At 58.7% G+C, this 16257-nt stretch overlaps 1 protein-coding gene across 21 annotated transcripts in view; it reads left to right on the top strand.

Moving 5' to 3' along the window:
- ABLIM2 (actin binding LIM protein family member 2) overlaps positions 1-16257 on the top strand; it is a 144720-nt gene that overhangs the window by 91365 nt on the left and 37098 nt on the right. For 8 of the 21 annotated variants that reach the window (XM_035005364.1, XM_035005373.1, XM_035005370.1 and 5 more), the window contains 5 exons: positions 2022-2054; positions 3693-3813; positions 6427-6525; positions 13123-13224; positions 13662-13715. In XM_035005364.1, coding sequence (XP_034861255.1) covers positions 2022-2054; positions 3693-3813; positions 6427-6525; positions 13123-13224; positions 13662-13715 — 409 coding nt within the window. The remainder of the gene's footprint in view (positions 1-2021; positions 2055-3692; positions 3814-6426; positions 6526-13122; positions 13225-13661; positions 13716-16257) is intronic. The other 13 variants (XM_035005376.1, XM_035005372.1, XM_035005371.1 and 10 more) reach the window with 6 other exon arrangements.

The following is a 16257-nucleotide window of genomic DNA, read 5'->3' as shown; positions in this document are numbered from 1 at the left end:
GCCTGAGCGTGTATACCATCCACGTGTGGGCGGCCTGGCATGGGTGAGCCCCGGGGCAGGAGAACCCAGGACCTTCACACATCTCCCTGAGCCTTCTGTCCGCTTCTCTGGGAGGGGATGAGGCTCGGGGGCGCCACGCTCCATGGGCTGGTGCAGTCACAGAGGCTGGGCGCCGCTGCTGAACACAAGGCAGGGTGGGAGGGTGACAAGGACCCCCCTTCGCTTGCTCAGCAGCCAGCAAGCGCCCCTCCTGGCTGACTTCTGCCGCAGGGGACACCCGGGACCCTGAGGATGTGGGCGACGTGCCCCATTCAGATGCGGGACAGGGAGGGGTCCCGACCGGCCCCCACCTACCATGTACCCGAGCTGTGTGTGGGGATTTATCACCCAGCATCTGGTCTGAGCTCTGGTGGACAGAGCTAAAGAGGGTCGGAGAGGTCCATTGACTTGGTCAGGCTCCCCCAAACGGTGAGCGGCAGAGCCGAGATAAATCCAGGCCTTTCTGCCCCAAAGACCACCTGCTGGCTGTTTCCTTAGCTGCCCCTCATGCTTCCTCTAAGAACGGGAGCCAGATCTGGAGGCCTGGGTTCAAGTTCCCCACCCCCTTAGCAGCCCTGTGCCACCCCACCTTCCCTGGTTGGAGCCTGAGGTTTCCTGTGCAGACTGGCTCATGCGGGCCTCAGCCGTGCGTAGGGTTGCTGAGAATGCCATGGAGCCCTGGGCCGGGGAGGGCCAGGTGGGCACGTGGGTGCGGGGCATCATCACCCTCAGTCCTGCTCCCACGGGTCCGGGAGTGTTGGCAAACACACGAGCAGAGCACAGCAGTGCGGGGCAAATGCAGAGTCTGAGCCACACAGTCTCACGCCGCACCCCTCCAGTCGCATGCTGTGAACCATGGGTGCCTCCCTCTGTCCCCTGGCGGGTCACGCTGCTGTGGCTGAGCCATGTCACCACCACCCGGGTCGCCGCCCACCCCTCTGACCTACTCACTCTGCACGGACACTGGGCTTTCCTGGGTATCCATGTCCCGTGGCCCCATGCCACGGGAGTGAGTGTCCAGGATGCAGATGAGGTCACAAGGCTCAGGGGACAGACATGCTGGCCCAGAGCCGTGCAGCTCACTGAGGCAGAGGTGGGACTTGGGCCGGGGTAGCCAGCCCCGGTCACCGTGGCCTCCACGCTGGCTTCCGCCATCCCCCCGGGGGTGTCAGAGTCCCCTTGCTCCCCCATCTCAGCGCCCCAGGGCTCTCCCCTCTCCAGGCCATGCCACACCCTGGCTGGGAGCCTGCGTGGTGGTGGTCTCCGTGGGGATGCTTCTGTGGGCAAATGATGGGGTGGGGACAGGGAAGCCCCAGAAGGAGGGTCGGGGCACTGAGTTGAGCAGACGCTGGCCTCAGGGCTGGACGGCTCTGCCCGCTTCTCTGGAATGGCAGCCCTCCGGCAACCAGAGCCTGACCTGACCACCAGAGCAGGAGTCCAGAGGGGAAAAGAACAGCACGCTGGACGCTCGGGGACCTACCTTCACCTCTCTGAGCCTCAGTCTCCCCTTCCATGAAATGGGAGGATTGGGGGACACTTTCCTTTTCCATTCTGCAGAGAGGGGGAATCCCCAAACCCCGAGGCCCTGAACTGCCCTCCTTTCTCTGGGCCGCTTGTCTCTCCTCTCTGGGGAAAACCAAGGCTGCCGGGCTCAAAGGATGTTGTCATCTCCCACCCCAAACTGATGGTCTTCCTTTTGGAAAATATGTCCTCACGAGGGAGCAGTGGGTGTCAGGGTGGGCCGTTGTGGAGGCGCACTCCAGGGTTGGCCCAAAGAAGTGTCCTGGGGACCCCTTTCTCAGGGTGCCATTGACTGTATTTCTCCAAAAAGAAGGTTCTGGAATCTTGCGTCATGTCTCGTGGTGGGGTTCCTTTCCCGTTTGGAGGAGGGTCTGGGCATGAGGACGTGTCTGTGCCCTTTGCTGGTTCTGCCCCCCCACTCCCAGCGACCTAACAGGCCACTCTGTGTGTTGTATCCACAGTCCCCACAGGTACTCTCGCCGACGCCGACAGAGGTAACCGCCTGTCCCCCAGCCAACGCCCCCTCTCGCTCATGGTGCTGCCACCCGGGTTATAAACATAACCGCCCACGGCACCCCCAGAAGGGCCTCTGCGGCTCCTGACCATCGGGGTCATGGGGCCATGGTCCTCGGTGGCCTGAAATGCCGTCCTTGGTGTTGGTTATTTTTATAATCACATCTCATCTTCATGCTTCTGTGGTGCACCTGTCGGCCCTGCAGTGGCAGACACATGGGACATGGCTCTCTTGAGGTCTGGCTCATGGCTTCCTGTAGAGAAAACTCCCAGGAGCCTGGGTTAGCCTGGGCCCACCTCACGCTGCTCTGAGTAGGACATATGGAGCACCCAGATCCTTGCAGACGGGTATTCCAAGAGCATTTTTCTATCAAATAGCATTTATATCCGCAGCTCTGTCTTTCTGTTTCCCAGAGCCACTCAGTGGTATGGACAGGTGCCCACCAGACTCCCGTCTGCATGGGCATTGAACCCTCAGATCCAGGAATGCGCCCACCAGACTGGGCAAGTGGCCATCAGTGCCGAGCTTCGAAAACCACAGGATGGCCGGCCAGGCCCTCGGACAGGCTAAGCGAGGAGAAGGGATGCCCGTGGGGTAGAAACTAGCCAGTGGGGCTGTGTGGAGGATGCCCAGAGAAGCCGCCACCCCAGGGAGAGAACACCCATCGCCGTGGGTGGGACGGGCCAGGTGGGCTCAGGACGAAGCCAGGTGACAGCTGGTGGGTGTGATCCCAGCCCGGGGACCGGCCTGAGCCAAGCGTGGAGGTGGGGGCGTGGGCAGGCGTTAGGGACAGTGGTTCAGTGGGTTCTGCCGAAGGACAAGCCTTCGGAGGCAGAAGGTCGGCTCAGAAAGCATGAGAGCTGTGAGCTCCAAACCCAGACTCTCCCCTCTCCTGTGCTTACCCCCGTGCTGGACTCAGGGGCAAAGCAGGAGCGTCCCCCCCACAGCGGGCTGCTGGGCTGCGCCATCCCAGGACTCCGGCCAGCGTGCCCTGCCGTGGCGGGCCCAACTGCCTGCCCTTCCCCCGCGCCATGGTGTCATGCCATCTCATGCCACCTGCCGCCTGCTCTGACCGCTCCCGACCGTTGCTCATGCTGCTTGAATGGAGTCTCGTGGGCCAATGCTTGTGGGTCTGACTCAACTGGGCCTTTGGGCCTGGGAGGGGTGCCTTCCTATGTCCACACGTAGGAGCCCCCCTTGGGTGGTAGGCGGGGGGAGAATGCAGAATCTTACGGTTCTCGAAGATCTCAAAATGTCGTGGTTGTAAGGAGCTTGGGTGCTGGGGAGGATGGGGCAGGAGGGGCGCTGAGGGGTGTTGGGGAGCCAGGTGCCTCCACCACCCCTCTTCCAGAGCCCAGCCATAGGGAGGGGCTGATGGAGACTCTGCCCTCTGGGATCTGGGGGTGCTGGGGCCATGCTCAGGCCACGGGGAGTGTCGCCACGAGGCCTGACCCCTACCTGGCTCCTCGGGTGCCCTGGCAGATGCAGAGGATTTCGTCCTGGGGCCACGTTGAGTCAGCCTCTCCAGTCCAAAGGGCAACCGCCAGGAGGAGGGTGAATGCGTGGGGGCTGGGCAGTGCCTCAGCTCTGCTGTTCACCAGGCCTTCTTCCCTCCCAGGGGGATCAGGATGACCGCTCATGCAAGCAGTGCCGGACCTCCAGCCCGAGCTCCACCGGGTCAGTCAGCCTCGGGCGCTACACCCCGACCTCACGGTCACCCCAGCACCACAGCCGTCCAGGTACTTAGCCCCCGTGGCTTCTTTGAGCCCGGATGAAGCTGTACCTCTCGCTGCTTTCCCTCTTCTGACTCTGTCTCTTCCTTTACACAACCGGGAAAATGGCGGGCCGGGTGCGGGATGGCCAGCGGGTGATGGGAGAGCCTGGCCGGGTCACGTGTCCACGAAGGTTGGTCCCTCGTGTCTGGGAGGGGAGGACCGCTGCGGAGGCAGCTGGTCACCCTGCTGGTTAGAGGAGCCGTCCGGTGAAACACACGAGCAGCACCGAGCACTTAGACATGTTTCGGTCGCAGGAGATGTCAGGAAGCTAAAGGAGCGTAAATGTGGGAGACCAGAGGTCCGTGAGTCCCAGGCTCATGTGGGTCTGGGGGGGTTGAGCTATGAAGGCAGCGTCAGTGGCCAAAAAGTAGTGAGAATATCAATTGACCCTCTTCACCTGTAGCTAGGATGGTGGCCCTGAAGACAGCCAGCCATCCCTGCGGGAACATTGGTGAGGGCTTATTGCGCCCTCCTGGCAGGGAGACACCTGGGACAGGGTGCTCTCTACCCCCAGCCCACCTCCTTTCCTGCCTGGCACCCAGCTCTGTATTGCTCACCCTTAGCTTCGAAAACTCATCGTTACCCTCGGTGTGTCAAAGCCCCAGGGACACTCCATGCACACACTGCCTTTGTGAGGGATTTTTCCAAGCTGCTTCCTCCTTGGCCAGCTGCTGCATGACTCCATTTCCACATCCATGGGCTACAGCTCTAATTTTCGCAGCCTTTGTGGAAAAATCAACTCATTCATTTGCAAAGTTATTTTCATTGACTACCTGCAATGTTCTTGGAACATCCTGCTCAATAAGTGGAAAGTAGATGAATCAGTGAGTGAGTGAACCAGTGAGTGTGTGAGTGAATGAATGAGTGAGCCAGTGAGTGTGTGACTGAATGAATAAGTGAGCGAGTGTGTGAATTAATGAGTGAGTGAGCGAGTGAGTGAATGAGTGAGTGAATGAATGAATGTGTGAGTGAATGAGTGAGTGAGCAAGTGAATGAGCAAGTGAATGAGTGAGTGAGCAAGTAAATGAGTAAGCAAGAGTGTGAGTGAGTGAATCAATGTATGAGTGAATGAATGAGTGTGTGAGTGGGCAAGCGAGTGTGTGAATGAATGAGTGAGTGAGCGAGTTAGTGTGTGAGGGAGTGACTGAGTAAGCGAGTGAGTATGTGAGTGAGTGTAAATGAATGAGTGTGTGAGTGAGCAAGTGTATGAGTGAGTGAATGAGCCAGTGAGCGAGCAAGTGAGTGAATTAATGTGAGTGAATGAGCGAGTGTGTGAGTGAGTGAATGAGTGAGTGAGCAAGTGAGTGTGTGAGGGAGTGACTGAGTGAGCAAGCAAGTGAGTGAGCAAGTGTGTAAGTGAATGAATGAGTGAGCAAGTGAGTGAATGAGTGAGTGAGCGAGTGTGTGAGTGAGTGAATGAGTGAGCCAGTGAGTGAGTGAATGAATAAGTGAGCGAGTGTGTGAATTAGTGAGTGAATGAGTGAATGAATGAATGTGTGAGTGAATGAGTGAGTGAGCAAGTAAATGAGTGAGTAAGCAAGGGTGTGAGTGAGTGAATCAATGTGTGAGTGAATGAGTGTGTGAGTGAGCAAGCGAGTGGGTGAGCGAGCGTGAGTGAATAAGTGAGCAAGTTAGTGTGTGAGGGAGTCACTGAGTAAACGAGTGAGTGTGTGAGTGAGTGTGTGAATGAATGTGTGAGTGAGCAAGTGTGTGAGTGAGCGAATGAATGAGTGAATGAGCCAGTGAGCGAGCAAGCGAGTGAATGAATGAGCAATCGACTGAGTGAATGAGTGAGTGTGTGAGTGAATGAGCGAGGGTGTGAGTGAGCGAATGAGTATGTGAGTGAATGAGTGAGTGAGCGAGTGTGTGAGGGAGTGACTGGGTGAGCAAGCGAGCGAGTGAATGAGTGAGCAAGCGAGTGAGTATGTGAGTGAACGAGTGTGTGAGCGAGCGAGTGAATGAGTGAGCAAGCGAGTGAGTATGTGAGTGAACGAGTGTGTGAGCGAGCAAGTGAATGAGTGAGCAAGCGAGCGAGTATGTGAGTGAACGAGTGTGTGAGCGAGCGAATGAATGAGTGACTGATGAGCGAGCAGGTGAGCAGGCGAGTGAGGGGTGAAGGGCAGTCAGGCTCCCCAGGCGCCCTCTCCGAAGGCCCCTCTCCCGACCCCCGAGCACCGTATTTTGGGTCACCCGGGCCTGTTGGCAGTGCCTGGCCAGGTGCTCACCTCAGAGAGCCCAGACGCATATCGCAGCGGGACGCGGCCGGGTGCCCATCAGGTGCACGCTCGCCCGGGTCCAGCCAGCAGCTGTCCACCTGCCTTTGAAGCCAAGGAGCCCCCAGTGGAGGGACAGGCAGGGCTCTGGAGCCCGGGGCTGCCCCCCGACCCTCAGCGGGCCGGGCTTCCTCACTCAGAGTCCAAAGCGCATCTGGTGACTCCCGTCAGGGGCCTCACAAGGGTGTGCCTTCTTGGGAGAGGAAGCGCGAATGTCCCTGGCGGAGCGGGGCCTAGGACCATGCTGTGGCCTTGCGGGTCGCGGGCCCGGGGCGGACTCTGACTTGCTTTCTGTTGCCTGCAGCTGGTACTGTGAGTGTTGGTACTAGTAGCTGCCTGTCCCTGTCCCAACACCCAAGCCCTACATCCGTGTTCAGACATCATTACGTCCCCTACTTCCGAGGTAAGGTGCGCAGGGCCGCGGGCCGCGGGCGCTCGCAGGGCGTCCGGCCACGCGTCTGTGTCTTGCTGTCCTGTGTGCGCCGCATGGCTTCCCCGAGCCCCGTGTCTCCGCCCGTGCTCCCTGCTGTGTGTCTCGTGGGTCCAGCCCCGTTTCTGTCGGTGTGTCAATGTTCCTGGGATGAGGACGTAGGCAGCTTGCACTGGGAAGGAGTGAGGAGTGAGGAGCCGAGTGAGAGCCGCAGGGGCAGGAGGCTAGGATCTCCCCCGCGCCCAGCCTGGGGCCTCGTTCCCAGAGCCTTTCCCCCATGACCCCTGTGGATGTCCCACGTCAGCTCCGCGGGGGCACGGGGACCGCTCGCAGCCATTATCAGGGGCCAAAGCAGAGGGGGCTGTGATTTGTCCGTGGCCTCGGGGCTCATGGTGGCTGGGGCCGGACGCACACCCTGCGGGGGCTCTAGTTCCTGCCTCCTCCCAGGGCGCAGACCCCCCCCACCATCACATCCCTACACAGACAACAAATGCCAGTCACACCAGGAAAATGGCCAAGCTCGTTTCCCGCGTGTTACGGACTGATTGTGTCCCCGAGGTCCATATGTGAAGGCCCTAACCGCCCATGTGACTGCATTTGGAGATGGGGTCTTCAGGAAGCCATCAGGGTCGCATGAAGTCACTAAGATGAGATCCTGATCCATAAGATCGGTGGCCTTACGAGAAGAGGAAAAGACACTGGAAGAGCCCTCGCTCTCTGCGTGTGCTCAGAGGAAGGGCCTCACAGTCATGTGAGGACAGGGTGGCCGTCTGCCAGCCAGGAGCAGGGCTCCCACCGAAACCAAGCCCTGCCACGCTTCGGTCTGGGACTTGCAGCCTCCAGAACTGTAAGAAACAATGTCCGGCACTTTGGGACACAGCCCAGCGGCCCGAGACACCGTAGAAGGGTGCTCCAGGTGTTAGAGGAAGCAGCGGTGATGTTCTTACTGATCCCCCAGAGGGGCATTGAGCCCCCCGTTCTGTACAGCTACAGAGTGGGACCTGGCCCTCCTGATGGGACTGGCAGGCCAGCCAAGCTCAGCTGGATCGTGCCCCCATCTGATGGTCTCGGATGGGGCTTGCTGGAACTTGTGTGTTCCCTTACGTGCGTCCCCGTCGCTAGTTGGCGTGTCTGCCCTGGGTCAACGGAGAGCAGAGCCCCCGAGCATCGGGACCTGTCCTCACAGCTCACCATCTGACTTTTCTGGACATGCCGTCCCTCTTGAGAAGCAGCAAAGCCGGACATGGTGCCTCCCGTGAGCACGACAGCAGCCAGCAAGGCCTTGCCACATGCAGCCGCGTGGCCCGTGCGCGTCCTGTGGGCAGACAGCGCGCTCCCTGCAAACCAGGGGGAATTGGGCTAGTAGACGGGTCATAGCAGGTCACCAAGGAGATGCCTCTTCTCCCTTCGCTCACAGGTCCGAAGGCCCCTGGCCACACAGCTCCCCCGCCAACCGCCACCCGCCGTGGCCCTGCTTTCGGTGGGGCTGTCCCCCTGAGGGCTCTGGAAGAGGGGTGGCCCGGAGACAAGGCCCGGCCACGGGGTACTTGCTGTCTCTGGTGCGGTAGCCTTGCTGTCCCGGCAGCCCCCGTGAGCTGGCCGGACCACACGGGGACCCCCTTTGTCCGAGATGAGTCCATGCTGGGGTCTGCGGCCAGAGCAGACCCTGTGACCCTGTCCTCCGCTGTCCCCTTCTGACTCTCCACCCTCAAGTTCTTAGCCCTCCAGGGTGAGGAAAGCCAGCGAGCGCCCTCAGCCAAGGGCTGGCCCTGGGACGGTGTCTCAGACCTGCAGCATGCCCGCTCCAGGTGGGTCAGGGGGAGCAGCGCACCCTCCTCAGCCCCGTAAGGGAGGGCCGGGGGGTCACAGGGAGAGACAGCCGTGTTGTCCTCGGGCAGGAGCAGCTAGGCCCCTCCTTCCACCCCATGGTGGGGGAGACCATACAGACAGGCTCTAGCCCCTGCCCGCTGAAATAGGATTTGGAAACCATTTCAGAGCCTGGCCAAGGGCATCTCCTGGGGACAGGAGCACGGTCCCCATGCGGCCTGCCAGGTGGGCCCAGGCACGGGGCCTGTGTGGGGCCTGCAGCTTTTGGGGCGGTATCTGCCCTGACCCTCCCGGCTGCACTGGCCACCAAGCCCCTTCGTCAGAAATCAGACAAAGCCCCTGCTCTCCTCTCTGGGTCAGATGCAGGGGAGTCCTGGCGCCATGTCTCTGCCCCATCCCCAACTTCCAGGGCCATCTGTGACCTTGGGAGTGCCCAGCCTCTTCACAGGACTCACCCCAGAGGAGACCAAGGCTCAGACACACGATGCTGGCCTGAGATCCCGAAGCTCCGTGGGGCAGAGCTGAGTCGGGCCCTTGTTCACCAGCCACGTCCATCACGGGTCCTGAGTCCACCTTCGAGAGCGCACCGAGGGAGCCTGTCCTCTGCTTGATGCTCTTATCCAGCCGCAGGCTCTAGCGCATCCCAGCCTGTGGGCATTCACTTGTCAGCTGTGTCCAAGGCCTGTCCTCCTCCCAGCTGGTCATGGCCCCGTGTCCACCCACCCTCCCCGGGAAAACCTTTCCTGGCCTCTCCTCATGGCAGCCTTAGCACCTTTGGCTCCTCTAGGTGATGACCCTCTGAATGCCACTGTGGGTGGAGGGCTCCCCAAGGAGAGGCATGCCCTCACCCCAGCCACCACCTGCCCTGACCCAGCTAGATGCTGACGGGGCGCCTTGCTTTCCTCCTCTCTCCTTGCTGGACCCCTATCCCAGACACACCTTCCTCCCCCCATGTCTCAATGCCCAAGGCCACTCTCTACCAAGGCCGGCAGGCCGCATCTGTGTTGGTGGCAGTCATTTGCACTTTAGTATGAATTTCAGACCCAGGGATGTCTCCTGAGGCAGCGTAAGGTTTAAGCCTGACCTCTCACTTGTTAAGGAGCAGGTCAAGGGGAGGTGGTGCTGCCGGGACCTCTTCACTGGGCAGCTGCAGCTTACTGAGCAGCGAGCCTCCTCCCCCCTGTGGCAGGAGGGGCGGAAAGGGGCTGCCAGTGCAGAGCCTCGGGTCAGGGCCCGCTTCCCACCCACTCACTGTGCCCCAGAGGCACCTCTTCATCTGGCCCCAGTCCCTGGGCCATGCACCTTACTCAGACGGTTGGTGGAGCGCTGCACATGTGAGAACCCACGCACGTCTTGCTCATCGTCCTTAACACGCCCTTTCACGCAGATGGGAGCTGGCTTTGCTTCCAGCCACCTTGAGGACTTGACAGGGGCCGACCCAGGGCAAAGCTGGGACGATCGAAGAGCAGAATGAATGACAGGACATTGGACAGTCACCCAGCGAGTGAGGTGAGGGCCCGCAAGTCCATGCTGTCAAAAATAAATGAGCAAATGAATAAATGAGGGCAAAGGAACAGATCTCCCGAGCAGGAGAGCTCCCAGTGACCTACATGGACGTGCCACCCTCAAGGAGGGAACCCACACACCCCCCCCCCACTCCCCAGGCATGCACGGTGCATGGCCTGCTCAGGGCACAGCCTTGGAGGGCCAGGAGGGAGACTGCTCAGGAAACCTGGCAAACCCCACTTGGCCAGGGGCTCAAGGTCACCATCCCAGTGACTGGTCACGTTGATGGCAGGTCCCTTGACCTGCTGGGATGGGAGGGCACTGCGCCCCCAGGGTCTTCCTCCTGAGAACCTGCAATCCCCGTCTGATCACGAGAAATAATCAGACCAGTCCTCACGGAGGGACGCCATGCAGAACACCTGCCCAGGACTCCTCACGAAAATCATGGCAAATCAGGGAAGTCTGAGAAGCTGTCGCAGCCCAGAGCCGCCTGGGGAGACGGGAAGACGTGTCACGTGATGTCCCGGATGGGGTCCATGGACGGGGGAGGGGACGTGAAATCTGAAGGGCGGCCTTTAGCCAACACCAAGGCAGCGACGCATGATGCCCCGCGGCAACAGGAGCGGTTACCCCGCGGGGAGACTGGCTGCAGCGCGCTCCAGAGCAGACCGCTTGCTTCAAATTTAGGAAGAAGCAGCCTCTCCCCGACCACCACCAGTAGAGGACAGAATCCGACCTCCTTCCCGAACTGCCTCCAGAGGCCACGAGAGCCTGGTCCGCAGGGGCTTCTTCTCAAAGTCAGGCCGGGGCCTCCTCTCGTTTTCCCGCATCCGTGGTGACATCGGTGGTTTGGGGTTTTACTGCTGATGCCCAGGGAGGAAGCCGGCCCCCGGGGCAGTGACTGCAGGCTCGGGGGTGGCATGGTGAGCCAGCTGGAGCTGGGCCTCACCGGGACCCTGGCCCCGGGCCCTCCCAGCCCCGTCCCTCCTGCAGAAGGCGGCCAGGGAGTTACGAGTCCTACGGGGCTGCTGTGGGCATTTCTGTGAGCTTCTGTGGGCAAAGCACTACAAGGGACCCTCGGCGGGGGCGGGGGGTGAGTGATATTAGCACTGTCTTATGAAAATGAGGTGACCCAGTGAGTCCAGACAGGAGAATGGTCAATGGTGGCCTGGGTCCCCCAGGGAGGCTTTGCACTGGGGCCTTGACCCAGGAAGGGCCATGACAAGTGGGGAGGATTGCAAAGGGGATTCTAGCGGGGGTGGGGAGGGGAAGGGAGGCTGGGAGGAGGCGATGCCAGCAGAGACGTCTCAGCCTGGGACCAGGGGGCAGAGTTTGGTGATCTCTGTACCCCTGGATGGTAGGTGTGGATGGGCGTCATGGGCCACTGCTTCTGGGTCTGTGACCCCAGCTGCCCCAGGGTCTCGGGCCCCGTGAGGACCTGCTGAGCACTGTGGGTGCTCCCCAGATAGATCAGCACACACACACAGGCTGTTGCTTGTGCTGTAGGAACACACTGCCCTGAGGCTTGGGGCCTGGGGGGACAGGAGCCCTGCCACGTGTCCCATCATCTGCAGCCACCTGGGCGGGAGCTGGGCGCACGAGGGCGTCTAGGCAGAAGGGAGTGAGCTGTTTGAAACCTCCCGGATGCGCCAGGCTGTGCCCGGAGCAAAGCAGACTTAGCGACGACCCCCAGCGTGGGCCGTCCTCGGCGGTTCCCGAGCCTGGGCAAGGAGACTGTTTAAACTTCTGCCGTGTTTCTCTGTCCTTGGGGTGTACCCCCTCACAAGCCACCGTTGGTAGAACCGATCGGCAATCGGGAGTTTCCTTTATGTGCACACGGCGGTGGTTTCCCCCGGGGGACTCAGCAATGGCTTGAAGGCTCGTGCCCCAGGGAGCAGCAGGAAGGAGCCTGGACTGGTGTGGGGCTCTGGAAGAGTCCGTGCTGCAAGGGGGGTGTGGCTCAGGGGAAGGCAGGGTTCACGTGGTGATGGGGGGCAGTCATGGGCCCCAAGTTCCATCAGCACCAACGGGCGAAATTGGCACCCAGGCGCAGGGGGATGGATGCTCTGAGCTGTGGTCAGCAGCCCCCTTTGTGGTCTCAGCCCGGTTTGGGCCATGGGGCAGGGGCCTGCTCAGGCTGAGTGCCCACCTCTGCCCCTATGAGCCCTCCCGGGTTCCCGGTGCACCCGACCCAGGCAACAGCGTGCTCGGAGCCCACGCCTGCTGCACCCTCCCGTCCACGTCTACCCCATGGGAGGGCGCTTCTTTGCCGGGTCACCTCAGGGCCCTGCCACTTTGAACAGCTGCACCTCACAGGGGCTCCTTCCAAGTCTGGAGGGCCCCTCCCTTCGCCAGGCCATGATCCAAGGTGGCAGAGGGTTTCCTGAGGCTAATGGGAGAGGAAATGAGGAAATGCCTTAGGTGTGTCTTGCTAAACTGAGCCGTAAACCTCATCATCCAAAGTGTTCAACGCCCATTGCATTCTATCATGTCATTCCTTAAATAGGTACGTGTAGGGTGGAGAGGGGGGACGAGGGGGTCACCGGGGAAACTACGACTGTCTGAATTTGTGACTTGATAATCCAACCTTGTTCAGAACACAGAAATTATAAATCCAGGTGGGATATGAAATTGGAGCCAGAATTGGAGAACTCCTTTCATTTAATTTGCCAAAAGTAGCTTTATTTAGGAACATGGCAGCTAATTAATATCAACTTGCTCTTATCCTCCTATAGCTGATAAAATGTTACTCAGCGGCATTTAGGAACCGATTTTGTAATCCTATTCTGAATGATTTGTGGATTCTCCGAGAAAGCGGCATCTTTTTACACAAGGATACTGAGGGAGGGAGGCTTTAGTTTTGGTGAATTTGCGATTTGCTGGATTCAAGCCCCAGCCGATGCTGAACGGCAGACCAACTGTGCACCCCGAGGAGAGTGGGGGTCAGCTGAGCCAAGCCGACATCCCCATGAACTAGCAACCCGCAAGTTCTTTGCCCTTGGGGCCACTGCTCCTTGCAAATGGGGCCACTGGAAGGGGTCCACTCGAGGTTGGATTAACAAGCTGTGGGGCACAGTCTGGAAGTGTCGGTGGAGGGCACCCTCCCCTGGGCAGAGTGTTGCGGGGCTCCACCAGCCAGGGGAGATGGGTTCACTGGGAACCAGCATTCCTACTTGACATACTGTCCTTTGCCTTCCCCTTCCTCCCTTCTACCTGTCTTTGCTCTTCCGTCTGGAGGCAGTGAAAGTGGCCGGAGCACCCCCAGCCTCTCAGTGCTCTCAGACAGCAAGCCTCCCCCCTGCACCTACCAGCAGGCGCCTCGCCACTTCCACGTCCCAGGTAGGCACCCAGGATGCGTGATTGGGCTTGCCACGCAGAGTGTCTGATTGCATGGGATTGCTATGATTCCCAAGCCTCTCGGCCCCCCCAATTCTAAGGGTTTGCACATCCGCCTGCTGGCGTGCGTTGGAGTTTCCCCCAAAGCCACACAAACACCGGGGAGACATTTTTGCTCTCCCGGGAATGTGCTGGAGAGAAGGCGCTGTCTGGCCAGCTGCCCACTCTAGCTGCCTCCCTCCCCGCGCCCCTTGAACTAGGTTCTGGCTTCGGGCTGGGCGACGCTTGGTCTGAGGTGTGGGCCCCGGGCGTCAGTCGCTTGTGAGCCTTTCTGGCCAGTTGGAATCTGGTGCCTGACGCCTGCTTTGGAGAAGCAGAGGGGTGGAAACCAGTGTGCTCGCTCACCCTGCCCTTCTCCTCTTCTCTCTCTTCTTTCCCAGACACTGGCGTAAAAGATAACATCTATAGGAAACCCCCTATCTACAAACAGCATGGTACAGTTGGATTTCCTCTGCTGCCGTGTTCCCTGCATGCCTCTTGCACCCCTTTGCTTCTGGATGCTTCCTTTTGCTGTGTTCTGGTTGGGGATGGGGAGGCACCAGGGGCTGTCTGGATAGTAAGGGCAGATTCACTAGCAGGCTCTCAGGAGCCTCTGCATCGAAGACTGCGGAGGGCACCTCTGAGTCAGGACGCCTCTGTGTGCTCTAAAGCTGAGGCTCACACACGTCAGTGGGCTTGGGGTGGGAGTCATCACCGACGGCCGGTTTCTGGGGCTTCGGTTATGCCACTTTGAGGGAGGCAGCCGGACTGACGCCAGCCGAGATCCCGAGGTACAAAGGCTTCCTGGACCCCAACCCAACCCAGCTGGAATTTTGGAAAACAGAACCAACCAGAGTTAGTCATTCATTCCTGTGTTTTAGGAATTTCTGAGGAGAGAGTGAATAGCCAGCCTTCAGTCAGAGAGTTTTGTTGCATCAGTGAGTAGGGGCTGGACAGGTCGAACAGTGAGGGGGTCTCTCAGCCCCTGGTTTCCCTCTCCAAGGGGACCGCCCACCTCCGCTCCGCCTGAGTTGGCCTGGGACAGCTGCACGGGCTGCAGGTGGCCGGAGCCATGGAGCAGGAAGCAGAAGGCTCCAGGTCTCCTTCTGTTTCTTGATGGAATTTCTGGGTGATTTGGGGCATGTGGCTCCACCATCCTGAGCCTCTGTTTCCTCATCTGCAAAATGGGACTGATCCGTCCACCCTGCCTTCTTCACAGGCTGGTTATGAGACCAGATGGAGTAATGAACGTGGAAATACGGTCTAAACTGTGAAGTGCTGTGCACATGATGGGGAGGTGGGAAAAGGAATTCCCATATTTAAAGTTCTTGTCCGGATGCACCCAAAGAAAACAGCCTCGTCCCCCGTCCACCACTGCATCGCTGTTAGGTGGAATCCTATCAAAGCGTGCTTTCTGTGACTTACTGATAAATCAGTGGTCTGATTATACAAACAAGACTTCTGATTTTTCCTTAAGTACAGTAGGCTTTGTGCTTATTGCTTTGTGCATTTCTTGCTCTTCCCAAGAAAGAAAGGAATGGGTTAAACTCTTGGGTGCCCAGAAGGTGGTGGCTTTACCATTCCCTCTCAGCCGGGGAAGCTTGGAGCAAGATGTTCTGGAGGGATCAGAGAGGGCTGGGCCAGTTAGATCCTAGGGCCCTTAGAGATTGTCCAGACCAGCCCCTTGTTGCTACAAGTGGGGAGGTTGAGGCCCAGCTGAAGGCAGGAGCAGCTGTGTTGGGTGCTGTCTTACCATCATGGCGCCCGTGTTCGCGCCTGCATGGAAAGCTGTGTTTTCTGAGCTTGTCACAAGTGGCATTGGCTGACTTGGCCTTTATTAACCTCAAACATGTGGGTAACACCTGTGGTAAGAGGGGCCAGCCTCTTAGGAAGCAGAAGAGGCCGTGAAGCAGATTATGAAATTACTCAGCAGCTTCTGAACAAGCCAGATCTAGGACAAAGAGCTTCCAACCCTAAGTCCTTTGACCAAATTGTCCGATGGAGAGACATTTGTTTTACTGTTATCAGCGTGAATCCTCGCGTTGTTGGTTTTAAACTGGATACGAAGGTCCCTCCCATCCAAAGGCAAGGGAATTCTTGTAGGACTGAAGCTCATTTACCGTTTCAGAAATCTGGCATACTGATTCTTTTGGCAAATAGACTTTATAGAGTACCTACTCTCCACCCAGCATCCGGCCACGTTCAAGGGGTAAACGTGAATACAGCCTGTCCCTTTGTGAATGGGCATGGTCTGTGGATGGGGGTCTCAGCATGTGTGTGTACTGTCCTTCACCCGGTTTCCTTAGGGAACGCTCCAAAAATAACGTTGTGTTAGCATGTATTTGGCCCCTGATATATTTGAGATGCTTTGATTTTACAAGATGTCCCCCATCCGGGTGGAGCACATCCTGGCAGAATCGTGTGTGTGTGAGTGCATGTGCGCATGCATGTGCAAGCATGTGTGTGTGAGATCATGTGTGTGTGACCATGCATGTGACTGTGAGTTTGTGTGAGATCATGCGTGTGTGAGCGTGTGTGAGAGCATGTGTGTGTGACCATGTGTGTGAGATCATGCATGCGTTAGCATGGGTGTGGGTGTATGAGAGAGCATGAGTGTGAGATCATGTGTGTGTGAACATGTGTGAGAGCATGCATGAGTGTGTTGGAGCGTGTGTGAGCATTGTGAGAGAATGTGTGTGTGTGAGATCATGCATGTGTGAGTGTGTGTATGTGAGTGTGTGTGAGAGCATGTGTGTGGGAGCATGTATGTGTGAGTGTGCGGGTGTGAGAGCACACGTGTGTGTGAGAGCACACGTGTGAGCGCATGTGTGTGTGAGATAATGCATGTGTGAGTGTGAGCATGCATGTGTGTGAGTGTGAGCGTGTGAGAGCATGCATGTGTGTGAGCATGCATATGTGAGTGTGAGCGTGTGAGAGCATGCATGTGTGAGTGTGAGCATGTGAGAGCATGCGTGTGTGAGAGCAGGTGTGTGTGAG

The sequence above is a fragment of the Mirounga leonina genome, unplaced genomic scaffold (genome assembly GCF_011800145.1).
Source record: "Mirounga leonina isolate KUSES-001 unplaced genomic scaffold, KU_Mleo_1.0 Mir_129, whole genome shotgun sequence".
Lineage (NCBI taxonomy): Eukaryota > Metazoa > Chordata > Mammalia > Carnivora > Phocidae > Mirounga > Mirounga leonina.
Note: the sequence above shows the minus strand (reverse complement) of the source record. Positions and strands in the feature narration are given on the sequence as shown.